We start from the raw sequence: 14,265 nt of genomic DNA on the forward strand, positions 1-14,265 counted from the left end.
GTGGTACTGATACAGATATCATGAGTCATTTTTGCAAAAATTAAAATATGATGTATGACGACATAATAAACATCTCTGGCGATTGTTTGAAGAAAAGTAAGTTTTTTCAATTAGTTATTTACAATTGAGAAGGTAAGTTTTTTTAACCTTTGAAAAATATTAACATAATATTTTTCAGGTACTACAGAAGATGATGTTGGTACTCTTTTGACTGGTTCATTGATGTTGCTAGATGGTACACTCGGTTTTCAAGAAAATAATTATAGGGATAGTAACGAGTATGGTAATTTTGATTCTACCCTTATTAATAATGAATATAAGAAAGGATATTGTTCTTATAGTGGAATATTTCTTATTATAATATTTTTTTATAACTTATATAGGAACAAACAATACAAATACTACTGATGCTGGTTTGATGGATTTGTCAAATTTCATTAGCAAAAATGGTTTGTAACATGTTTAACAATTTTAAATTAAAAGTTTATATTTTATTTGAGATGTGTGTTTCAGAAGACTGCTGTTGCCAAAACCTTTTAGAAATCAAATGAACATTAGTTACAGTTCAAACAAATGATGATTCAGTTGCATATGTTAAACAACTCTAACGTGAAGATAGTCAGTGTAATTAAAAACATAGACCAAAAGTTACAAGTGATAATGAAAGCAGATTCTAGGATGAGGTCATTAGCTCTGCCTACACCTGTATCAACGACAGCACTAATAACTCTATTCCTGTAAAATGTATTGAAGAGGTAGAAGTGTTGAATCCATTCTATCAGATGATATTAATGCCCTTAATAACCAGGAAAAGTTGGTGATCATTAACTATTAATATTATTTGTATATAGGTACCTACTATTTTACAATAATTTCATTTTTTTAAACTATGAAACATATAATATATTAACCAATATATAATAATAATTTATGTACCTACTATAATACTAGATAAGCAAGTTATATTGTATAGTTTTAATTTCCCAATTTACAGAAATCGTACCTCTACATGAATTCCATAAGCGCAGCTGCACGAGCAGCAATAAATGGATGTTTCGAATACAATGTATTGGCTTTCTTCAGCTTCAGAGGAAAAACTAAGCGAAGTTTCACAAATTTAAAATTGTGTACTGTTATTTATGGTAAATATTTCTAGAAATAAAAAATTCAAATCATTCTTATGATTAATTTATCTGAAATTTGTTTGTTTTAGAATCTTTGTCTAGTTTTCGTACTAATCTAAAAGATGAAGCCAAATAAATAAGCTTCTCTGCCAAGTTGTTAGGGATGAAGTATACTCACTGACCATTCTCAAGGTGTACGGCAAACTGTAGGATATCGTTCATGAATGGAAAATTAAATATTCTTCATACTGCTTAGGCACTACTGATATACCTACCACTTTCATTGTAATCTCATCCTTCTGGTTTTCTATCGCAAATGCTGTTTGGTCACTGGTTACAGATGTACTTAATAAACTTAACAGAATTACACATCTCTACATTTATGTGACTGCCGAAAGTACGTAATAAGACTGGGTTGTAAGATACAACCTAACGGTTGTCTAAATCAATTTCTTTAATTCTTACAGTGAAACCACCGTCACTTGTAGACCTCCTCTTGTACTCTGGATATCCATCGTCTCCTGTCTGTGTTTCTCGATAAAGTTTCCCAGGATAGCTTTTACTGCATGTATTTTCTTTCATGCAAGGAGCATTAGGGTTTAAACCCCTGAAGGGTCCATGAATCATGTTACTTTTTACGATGTCATATAAAATAGAATTTTGCTCTGGGTCTGGTATTTCGGCACTGATGATATTATCTATTATGTTTGATGAAATTTGATTCTGTAGCCACAGTAAGATGTGAACGTGAGGCAATCCTCGCTTTTGCCACTCCACAGAATACATATAGCACCATACTAGCACAATAATTTTCCTTTAGTCAAGAGTGCCATTAATTTCTTTACTTAAATATTAAATGTTTTCGCTTTAATGCATGTCGATCGTGTGGCTTTTACCTAGAAAATAGTGCATCTATGATGTCTTTCCACGTAGGATTACATGTGAAAGTGAATAGATCAGGGTGACCATGTACGCGGACATATGTCATGGCATCTTGAGTTTGTTTATACATAAACGTCGAGTAGACGGGGTCGTCGTCGGACATGAATTCGGTTGACGTGACGACTATAGGTGCGCGATGACCGTCGAGGACGTCGCTATTCGGCTGGTCGGTGTGTCGGTCAGTGAACGCATGGTTTCGGACGGATCGTTGGTCGCGCGAAACGTGTGGCTCGGTCGAGGGCGGTGAGCAAAGAGAACGCTGGCTGATCGGTCGGCCGCGTCGTACCCGTCGCGTGACGAGTGGCATGGCGTCGCCAATGGGAGACGCGAGATCGAGATGTCAAAGGAACATAAATATAAATTATCACAGAAGTTGTATAAAATAAAATAAATCACGAATATAACATAAATAAGTCCGGTACGCTGACGGTAATGAAAAGGCGGGAGAAAAGTGTTGACACAGGCTCTGTATCGCCACAGTATGTTAATAGTGTTTCCTTCCTCGCCTCGGCAAAACATAATAGTGGATACTGCAGAGCGTCGTATGCGCGATGAATCTCACTGATACGCTGTTGTTTATTATCGTGACTTTGAAGTACGATGTCTCTTTTTTCAAATTGCTGACTTACAATTACCAGAGCTATTTCACTTTAAAATATTAAAATCAGTAAATCATTTCTTATCACACATCTAGATCAATAATGGAACCACTATTCCCAATATCAAGTACGTACGTTTTATATTTAAGACCGATATTGTATATTTAAATTAAATTGTGCTTGATAGATAGCACCACTGTTGTGTTCTTTCAACCCCACTTTTACCCATTTATAGGTCGAATTTTGAAAAAATCTTTCTTAGTGCGCCCCTACATTGCTTAAGGTACCTCTGTATATAATTTCAAGTCTCTAGACCCAGCGGTTTGGTCTGGGCGTTGATGAGTGAATCGGGGCCATCTCCTATATGTATATAGAGAAGATAGATTTTTTATCAAATATAGATTCTTTATTAAATACACATTGTTTATTGATTTTTTTATTAAACATTGATTTTTTTTACCAAATATAGATTTTTTTATTAAAAATTGGTTTTTTTAATAAATATAGATTTTTTAATTAATACATATTTTTATTGGTTTATTTATTAAAATAAGATTTTTTAATTAATTAGGATTTTTTATTAGCGATATTGGGTGAATTACTAATGGACCGTTCAACTAAAATTAAACGCTCTTAAACATTTAAATAATGTTTAAGCAACGAAATTTGTTTAGCAAGTCCTTAAAACGGCTAACAGTTAAAAATTTAAAGATATCTTATGCAACCAGGCATTAATAAGGTTAATTGAACAATAAATTCAACATTATACTTTAATTAGATATTACAATTGGCTTTACTTGATGAATAATTTTAAAAATCATATAATATTGAGTAAAAATCTGTTATGTGTTTTATTCGTGTAAAATGTAATTAAAGTGTTAATCGTTAACGATGGAGTCTCCAGCACTGACGTACAACAGACTCATGGTGTTAGGAAAACCCGCGTTTTGTTTAGAGCAACTCATGTGTAAGACCAAATTTCCTTGATGCAATATTCCTTTTCTTTTTCCAAAATCCATCGCAAATCTTGTACGGTTTTCGATTTCCTTAGACCAAATGTTTTCTATTGGATCTGTAACATATTATACATGACGATGTCTAATGTATGATTAAAACATTGATTCATACAAAAATATTTAGTTTTAATCACAAATTGTGTATAGTAATTTATATGTATTAATAATATTATGTCTATATTTTGATAAGCGTATTCTATTCCTAATAGGAAATTTGGTGAATGGATTTTAGTAATAAAAATATACATTAGTTCTCAATAACGGATAATTGATTGATGACATTGTGTCGCATAGTTGAACGGACTTGACGTAGAGTAAAGCGTATTATTATTATTTTTATCGATATTTACCAATGTACTGCAAAGCTATGACATTACGCCACACTGAAAGCTTTCTCGCGGACCTTCCGTGCCTGACGATCGCCAATATGGGACATCTTGGCCTGTACCTAGCAATTAACTGAGCTGACAGCCCGGACGTGGTGATCACAATAATCGCGGCTGCATGACATTTAAACGATACCTCAACGCACCCTATGCTAACCGCATGGGCAGGATCGATTTTTGGTTTGGACTGAAAGCACAGCAAAGTGGATTAATAGAATAAATTAATATAAAATCTTAACCCAACTTTTACTTAACCGTACTAAAGTCCGATGAACAAAAATAACCAAATTTCACCCTTTTTAAATGAATCTATTTTCTTCCCAGAGGTCTAATCTACACACAAACTTTCATTCATATATCTATATATATAAATGTAAAAATGAAAACCTTTGAGTGATATGTTCTCGGAAACTACTAAACCGATCGTTATGATTTTTTTTTTTGAATTGAAGAGCTCATTGCGGAGAAAGTTTATGGCATTTGATCGATTCTCTAACTTAATAAACAAAGGAGTTATCAATTATTATAAATAATGGTCTGTTACGTTGCAATTACGTATATACGGCGGCCCGCGGGTTTCCAGCTATCTGCAACCTATCTTTTTTGTCCGAAGGTCAACAATAAGAATTTTTCCGAGAAGTTTATCGATAAAAATAATCCCATGCATCGCGCGTACACCAATAAGCCAATTATATTTTAAACAATAAAATAACCCCTTTAAATATATTAATATAATATAAATACTCCTAAATATCCGGGATGATCAACTATGTGTTCAATACTATTTTAGGTACACTGTATACAATTTTTTTTTCAACTACAAAGCTGTACTAATATATAGGCTATATTTTATCTCTCATCTCACTGTGTCCGCAATCTACTGCAGGTAGATTGCCCACCTGATAATATACTGTTCATGTCTGTTGATTTGTATTATTATCTTTTGTCAATATACACATTATATATATAATATATACACAAGAATATCTGATAAGTAGTTCCAGAGTTTAGTCAGTATAGTTATAGTAACTATATAGTTAAATTTGTTTTATTTTATTCATCGGATTTTGTATAAATTGATTTTATTAATCTACCGGTGGAATTAAGTAAAAACGACAAACTTGGTATAACTTTGATACTTTAGAGTTAAATCATATAAACAGCACGGGGTCCGCTATCTACTACTGGTAGATTGCCTACTTGATAATGTACTGCTGCGAAGCAGAATTTTTTTTTCGGGGCAACGGAAAAGTTAAGATAAATTTTGAACACCGTACACCGAATATTAAATAACGAGTTGAACAAAGTTTGAGTCACATAGAGTTGATACATTTAACGGACAACGAAGCGCACGGGATCAGCTAGTATTATATATATTGACGAAAAATAATTATATACAAATCAACAAAGATGCCTGATTAACCAACAGCAATATATAATACACTATTATTATTTTAATATGCAACAATAAACTAAATTTTAAATTCTGAGCGGAGCGAGCAAGCTATTGGTTTTACAATGGTGTTTATTTTTCATTTTTATTTTTTATTTTATTTTTATATCCTGTATAAAAATTTCTACCAGAAGGAGTACTTTGATTTCAACATATAGTACCTTATCTTTTAGAAAATTTGATCAAGATGGTACTTTAAAGAGGTCATTTTTCGATTTTCTCAACAGTTATTATATAATGCAACGAGAAAAACCACCGACAAATTACGAAAAACCGCTAAAAATGAAATTTTAATTTTTAACGCTTTGTTTAACTCCGTAGAAACGAATATAAAATTATAATATTATAATACTAGCCGACCTGTAACAGCTTCGCCCGTGATTGGTGGTTTATTTTGCCTCCGGACGTTGATATGTATAATTTTTTATTCAAATTTTATCGTTTAATGTGATCGGCAAGTAAATATAAACAATGGTTAATGAAAACGTATTGAAATGTTTCTAGAGGTAATAATGATAAATATATTTTTATCAAAAATAGCTGATTCCATGCACTTCGTTGCCCGTTAAATGTAGATACCAACTCTATGTAACTCAAACTTTGTTCAATTAGTTATTTAATAATCGGTGTATGGTGTTCAAAACTTATCTTCACTTTTCCGTGGCCCAGTATAAAAATTCTGGTTCGCAGCAGTATATTATCAGTTAGGCAATATATCTGCGGTAGATCGCGGACCCTGTGCTGTTTGTACGTAAGTGTATGATTTAACTCTAAAGTATCAAAGTTATACCAAGTTTGTCGTTTTTACTTAAATCCTAACCTAACCTAACCGTACTAAAATCCAATGAATAAAAAAAACTAAATTTAGCCCTTATTAAATTAATCTATCTTCTTTTCAGAGGTCTAATCTACACATAAACATTCATACCAAGCTGAACCCGTGCACTCCGTTGTCCGTAAAAAATTGCAACTCAATTTTTATAATAACGCCATAATAGCTAATTTCAGTCCAATCCGTCTAGCGGTTTGGTCTGGGCGTTGATGAGTGAATCAGGGCGGTCTCCTATATGTATATAGATTAATTCAACTTACAGGATATAATAATTAATAACAATATACAATATCCAGACTAACAAACCGTCTCCGCTCAGAATCGTTTTTCTTATACAATGATACTATGTCATTTAATTCAAGCTTAATACAATCCATTATACATTGACCCACTTGTAACTTACTGTACAGCAGAGCGACATCCAGTTACACGTTTTTTATAAATTATTTTATCAGAGTAGGTTATTTAATTTTAAACCCAAATAAAAAATGTAATGCGTCTCCAGTAAAAAACTATTATTTATTGTTTTGACAATACAGTATCACAGTACACAACTATATGATAGGTACCTAATTCAATTAAATTAATAATACTGTGATTTTCGTTTTCATACCTTTTTGTTGAGTTCCGTGAATAACTGTTGTTCCCATATGGTGGCTTCACCCTGACGGCACAGTGAAGACGCGTACTGAATGCAATGTGTTTTGTTTTCACTGCGTATCGTTACGTCCAGATAAATGCAGTCGGTTCCGTCCATTACGGTATTTATGAGATCATTTACTTCGGCATTTGTAGGTACCGTACTTACTTCCATGGAATTGAGATATTCCCCATAAGTGATGGTTGGTTTTCCAGCCTTTTCATTATAACGGTTAAGGACATAAATCGCTGTATTAATGTATTATATTTTAACTTTTTATTTTAAATTTGTTGTTAACAAAACTAATAAGAGATCTATGTTATTTATAAGAGAACATCACACCTTCATGTGTTGTCTCCGTCTTACAAACGTACGACATGGACAAAACGCGTTACGCAGTCTAATTAGAACTTGCTCAATTTTGGTTTAAGGATATAAACACATATTACAAAAATTAAAATATGACAATATTTTGAAGGGCAAGACGGTGTGTTTTAAAAAAAAATTTAAATTCTGTTAAGTTAAAGGTAATTTAAAATGTGGATATAAACGATATACCTAATGAACGTTGTATTAGGATTAATGGAATTAACGCACTTACTTGCCCTTAGAAATATTGTCACAATTCAATTTTATAATAAGTATTTTTAAGAGTCTAGATCCAAAATTGAGCGACTTGTCGTACGTGTGTAAGACGGAGACAACACATGCGGGTGTGATTGTCCTCTTAATTATAAATAATAACTAATAAGTAGTATTTTTTAGACATTCCAGGTATGAAAAAAACACAGTCAATGTACTGAAAACTCACTAAGTTGCATTTAGATAAGACGATCTTCTGTGCCAGAAATATCTTGTCATGACCAACCTCCATTGACAAGTTCGGTCGATTCAGAAACACACCGTCCACGACCGGTAAAAAATCATCGATGTTCTCCAGTCCGACAGTGTTATCGATTTTGGAGTACAGGCTAATCTCCCCACCTCGTTCTCTGTCTTTAAAAATAAAAATACATGTAGAACTACACGGGGGAAATGTTCCACCGTTGAGAACCGTGCAATGGCGAGGGGGTCATATTTTGGAGGCGGTAGGTGTTGAGCAAGCGGTGAGGCACGTACTATGTATTACAAATAACATTTTATTTATAAATAATATATAATCATAATATTATTGTGACAATAGTACGCAAAGTGTACAAATCAAGACAATACCAATTATAGGTACATCGTACATATCTACCTGTACACAATATTGTTATTGGATTCTCAAACATATTTTATATTTTCATAATTTAATTAATGGTTCTAGGTCAGTATGTGCGATCAAGCATTAAAAGTGCGAAACATGGACTGTACGGTCTAGTTAAAATGTTTATTTCAGATTTGTAAATTTGCCTGGATACGAAACAGTTATCGCAATAATTCTAACATAACATCTTTACAAGCGTGGTCCTATTTTATTGATGATGGAATTTTATTCGAAATTTTGACTTGGACAAATATTGATATTTCCAAACAGAGAAAAATATCAACAAATTAATTCAAGTGATATAAGAAATGTTGATATTATAGAACTACGAGCTTTTATTGGCTCCGCTCAGAAAGCTAGTGGTTTTACAGTGGTGTTTATTATTATTTTTTTTTTTATCTTATATACAAAATTTCTACCAGAAGAAGTGCTTCGATTTCAACATATAGTACCTTATCTTTTAGCAAATTGGATCAAGATGATACTTTAAAGAGGTCATTTTTTGATTTTCTCAATAGTTATTTAATACCACGGGAAAAATCACCGACAAATTACAATAAATGGGATTTTAATTTCTAACGCTTTGTTTATCACCATAAAAACGAATAAAAATAACGATTTTATAGTTATTTTGTTGTAATTTTAATATTATTTCAACTTACAGGCTATAATAAAATATCCAGACCGACAAACCATCTCCACTCAAAATCGTTTTTCGTATACAATGATATGATATTATTGAATTCATTATACGAAATCCAATATAAATCTGTATAATAAATCCATTATACAGTGACCCACTTGTAGCCTACTGTACAACAGAGCGATATCCACTTTCCCGCTTTATTTTCAGTATTAAAAAATAAAAATAATTTTTTTATTGTATTATAGGTACGTGTAACGCAAGTGAATAATATTATGAATTGTATACAAAAAAAAAAAATATAAAAATATTGATTAGAGTAAAAGTTATTTCATCTGTCTGGTCTTCCTGTTACACCCTGTTTATTATGTATAAATTAATTTTGGGCCCATAACTTGATGACCTAAAAATATTTAAATTATCAAATAATCAAATATTATTATAAATTTGAATTGTATTATTTTATCAAAAATGATGTTAAAAAGTAATTAAAAATTATATACCCACAATATAAATAAATATGTCAAAATGACAAATAAAAATTATTATCAATAGATAATAACTAAGAAACCACGATTCCCTACTATTTGGAATAGATACATAAGATACTTGCATCTACCAAATAATATTTAAACCTTATGGCTTATAATATACCTGGTCTAGTTTTGTGTCTTATATAAAATATAAATATGATTTTATTAGTTTATACATTAAAATTTAGATTTCTATCAAGACGTTAAAACTTATAAAATTTATAGAACAAGTAAGTGCCAAAGAAAAAAAAATATATATTTACGGGGCCCAGACAAATTCTGTATCGTGCTTGAGGGAGCGGGAGCAGATTAAGTTGGCACGGGCGTCATTCTATTGCGTCCTGCTTCAACCTTTTATACTTTTTCAGTATGTTGGTTGCGTCTACAAGTCTGATGGGTAAATTATTTTTTCTTACCTTTTTATGTCCCGATTGCGTCCTATTGTATATAATATATAAGCATTAAATTACACTATTTTAATATGATTTTAGCAATGACTATTGAATACGTTCGTAGTTCTAGGATTGATATATTGGAAAATAAATAGTCTTGATTAGTAATTATTTTGTAATTATCAAATAATGTAAATAATACATAAAATAATAATAAAATAAGTCCAAATATATAGAAATAAATAACTTGAATAATACATTTCTAGTCAGTGAATACGTCAGTTTGAAGAAGGGTTATAAGTGAAATAACTTTAATGTATTGTAAAGGAGTTATAATTTTATTTTTTAAGTTGTTTATTTGATTATTAAGAAATTTCTGTTTTTAAAAATACTCTACTCTGTGTTTTACAGGTATTACAGGTATTTAATGTTATTTTTATGTATATATCTGTATTAGGGCGTTTATAATACGCTGCATACCACTGCTCATTTCAGCCGACATTTTAGGTAGAAAATTTGTACTTTTGAAAAAAAAAAAACTTCAACGCTCGACATCTTTGGCCAACATTTTGTGGAAACGATATTTAAACTTATCAATAATACGGATTTATTATTTTTTTTCTTAAACATTTTGAATTTTTAATATAAACTATAAAGTATCTCTAGACTCTTAGGCGCTTGACGTACTAAATCGCTACGTGGTCGTAAATCGATAAGGGTATTAGCCTTAAAATAAAATGTTCGTAAACTCATAAAATAAAAACCAATTTGTGTTTAATTATTATAATATTATAGTATTATAATTTTAACTGCATATCATATGGTCAGTGTTCGGATTAGATAAGTATTTTTTTTATATAGATAAAGATAAAGATAATGCAACTCAAATGTATCTAGATAGAGATAAAAGATAACTTAACTCATATTTATCTAGATAAAAAAAAAGATACAATTATTTTTTGAATGGTTATACATTTTGGTATATTTTATTTGGGCACTAGGAGCATAATAATAATAATGATATAAATAAAAATAATTACATTATTTATAAACCATAAACTTTGTTTGTGAATCTGTATAAATAATTAAAAATTTAGTACAATTTCGCGATTTTTATCAATAAAAAATGTATCTAGATGAATTTATTTAGATTAGTAAAAAAATTATCTAAGATGAACGTTTAGATTCCTTGTAACTATTTATCTAGATAAGATAAAAGATGAACAAATAATTATCTAGATGTTCATCTAGATAGGTCCGAACACTGCATATGGTCCATATGTGACTAATATTTTAGATTTAATATGTCAATTTATGTGTCACATTAAAATTACCTACCTACTATACAATAAGACTCAATCGCAACACAGAAAAGATAGAAAAAAAAATCGTTTAACTGTGTCTGAGACGCAATCGACAAACTCCGGTTGGCACCCGGTAGAACACAATTCCGTACGGTCCTTATCAGCGTACGGAATCGTGCACATTTTAAGGCACACGATTCCGTATGTTTTGTACCCATGGTTTTATTGCAATGTTGCCAGATTTTCATAAGGTTACGTAGATATTTGACTATTTGACTTAGTAATAGAGTTTTATGTATTCTTAACTATAGTGAGGGTCCAAACAGACGATCGGATTTTCCCGACCGGTCGCCGTGTTCCTCCAAACGCAGTATGCCGGAGCATCTAAAGGACGTATCAATCAAATAGCAGACAAACAACGTTTAGACGATTATACGAATATTTGATTCATTAAAATAAAATTAAAATATTTGTCAAATATTTGTAACAAGTACCAAGGTATCATATTATAATTATTATTACACAATTTTATAGGTAGGTACATATAAAAAATTTCTAAATTTCTATAACGAATAAAAATTGAATTATAAAAAACCTCAAATTCGTCGACGTTTTATTATTTTATCAACTCGTTATACATTATGATATTCGGTGATAAGAAAAATAGCTTGGTTTAAATAGACTTACTTTTTAATTTTTATCTGTACCTATTATGTGGAGGCTAGCTAAATAAGCTAAGCCCCCCAACCAAAAAAAAAAACCAACCAAATTGCGCCTATGCAGATTTTCATCAACTTTATTTAATTGACAATAATAAATAATAAACGGCAACATTGCACAGAAAATCGTACGGAATCGTGTATTCGTGTTCCAAAAAAGGTAAAACGTACGGAATACCGGTTCACGAGGACGTACACAGTTCGACAAGTGTGGATATCAGACTAAAAACATTTAACAGGTGAAATATTGGGATAGAAATTCATGTAATTTCAATACTAGAAAAAAGAGAAAAAACACCGTTCGTCGCAGTGATGTCATGCTTGACTTACCGACAAACTTGCGGACGTGGTCGAAAAACACTGAATTTCTAACGCCTGGCACCAAGATCACGTCCACTTTGAGGTGAATTCCTGTGCGAATTTTCTCCTCGTCTAGTTTAGAAAGTGCAGTCGAGCCAATCGGTATCTTCGGTATGTGCACTGTTTTTTCGGAACCCAAAAATTCCCCTCGCTTTATCACGCAATACACCTCATCTTCATCTGTGCGGAATGAAAAATAATGTAGTTTTTTCTAACGCCACCGTCACGAGAACATTGCATAATTAATGTTTCTTGTTCGTCCTTATTATATAAAATAACATGTACATTACGTGTTTACCCACTCTGATTACAGCAAGTTCGATTTTGCCGTAGTCCAGGTAGATCCGATCGTTAGTTTTGAGCCGAAAAATCATATCACTGTTCACATAAATACGGTCCTCCGTACACTTAAATTTGTACTCAACGTCGTTGGTTATATAAACATAAGCGTTCGTCGATAATTCAATCAAACGTTGTGTGGGCTGGTCAAGTAAAAAATAAGTCTTTTATTGAATTATTAGACACGGGGTAATAATAAATCGTTTTAGAAATAACATTATTTAAAATTCCTCTTTCACAACTTGTATTATAATATGTATTCATTATTCAATCAAACTATTAAAAACGTGCTACCAAATAGCCATTATTTATTAATTATTATTTTATAATATTAATATTTATCACTGTTGTAAGGAATATGCTTCCAGTCGTGATGCAAGATCCTCCAAGGTCGAGTACTAAAGTCATTGAATACGGTACTTGATTGTTATTTTTAAGACTGTAATTAAAAACCCCTTGACGAATTTCGAAGACCATTTTTCGACTCTGTTCAAATGATAAGCCATTAAAATCAAATATTACCATAGATGCGCCCCTTTCACAAAATTCTTCAATTAATCCTCTAGTCACGTTATGCACTGAAATAATAGTATGAAAATAAATATTTATTAACATAGGCGCCTAGGTACTTAATTTGTGTTTATATATTTATACGAACGGACGCCACAAGCTATAGTGGTTAATGTATTTTGTGATGAATTTGATTCAATTTTTAAATTGCTTAAATGGTCAAGATAGTTATCCTCGAAAGAATCTTTTATTTGCATTTCATTGTCATAACAAGGGTCCTATACATATATATTTGATTTTCTTGAAACAACAATAACACATAATATAATTTACTAATTACAGTGATGTTCTTACCCAGGGGAACACAACACACGGTTCTTCACTTATAGGTACATTTGAAGAGTCCATATTATGTTTCAATATGTTCCCAGAATTGTTTATGAAAAAAAAATAAACTTTAAATTAATTTAATATAAAACGATTAAAATCAACAGTGATGGAATTAACCAAAAGTTTGTTTAACAAACGTTACCTAACAAACGTTACCTAAGAAACCTTTTGATAACTTAATAAAACAAAATAAATTATTTTATTTGAATATTAAGAATCTTAAAAGTAAATTATTATTTATAGAATTATAAGTTATACGACTAATATAATATTATAAGTTTAATTCATAAGTCCTAGATATTAAGCTCTCCCAATAACTTTTAAAATTTAGCTCACTGTATAAAATAATACCCGAACACCGTATAATCCAATCCCAGAAAGTATTCTCACGGACAAAAAAATACGTAAACCGTATAGTATAGGACCGTAGAAATCCAAAAAAAAAAATAAACACGCAAACCGAATAAACCCAGATCGTATAATTCAGGAATTCAAAAATAATCGGACCGTATTGTCATGGACCGTAGAGATCGGTAAACTGGAAAGTATACTCAATGGCCGTATTATCCCGAAAAGAATAAATATACACCGTATAAATTCACGATAAGCGCAGTCTATTAGCCTATTAGTCTATTTTTCTTAGTCGCTTCATACCCTCGTGTTAAGGGGTTTGATATAGGCAATTATAATGTTTTCTTGGAATTTTACATTGTTGGTTACTCGGTTGTTACATAATAGATGTAAAACCCACTAGTCGTAGGATTTTGAAGTAGTACCAGTTGGAGCCACATATATGTCCAAATGAAATCAATATTTATATTTGTCAACAAACCT

The 14,265-nt window shown here is 31.2% G+C and overlaps 1 protein-coding gene across 1 annotated transcript; it reads right to left on the reverse strand.

The window, feature by feature from the left end:
• Positions 1-3,418: 3,418 nt before the first annotated feature.
• On the reverse strand, positions 3,419-13,522 carry LOC100163284 (pyruvate kinase-like). The gene is made up of 9 exons (XM_001947751.5): positions 13,396-13,522; positions 13,190-13,319; positions 12,877-13,109; positions 12,491-12,674; positions 12,163-12,372; positions 7,804-7,988; positions 6,966-7,208; positions 4,032-4,254; positions 3,419-3,737 (listed from the first exon to the last, which is right to left on the reverse strand). Exons 1-9 carry the CDS (start codon positions 13,447-13,449, stop codon positions 3,544-3,546), a joined length of 1,656 nt encoding a protein of 551 aa, XP_001947786.1. The 5' UTR covers positions 13,450-13,522; the 3' UTR covers positions 3,419-3,543.
• Between the last annotated feature and the right edge of the window lie 743 nt (positions 13,523-14,265).

The sequence above is a fragment of the Acyrthosiphon pisum genome, chromosome X (assembly GCF_005508785.2).
Source record: "Acyrthosiphon pisum isolate AL4f chromosome X, pea_aphid_22Mar2018_4r6ur, whole genome shotgun sequence".
Lineage (NCBI taxonomy): Eukaryota > Metazoa > Arthropoda > Insecta > Hemiptera > Aphididae > Acyrthosiphon > Acyrthosiphon pisum.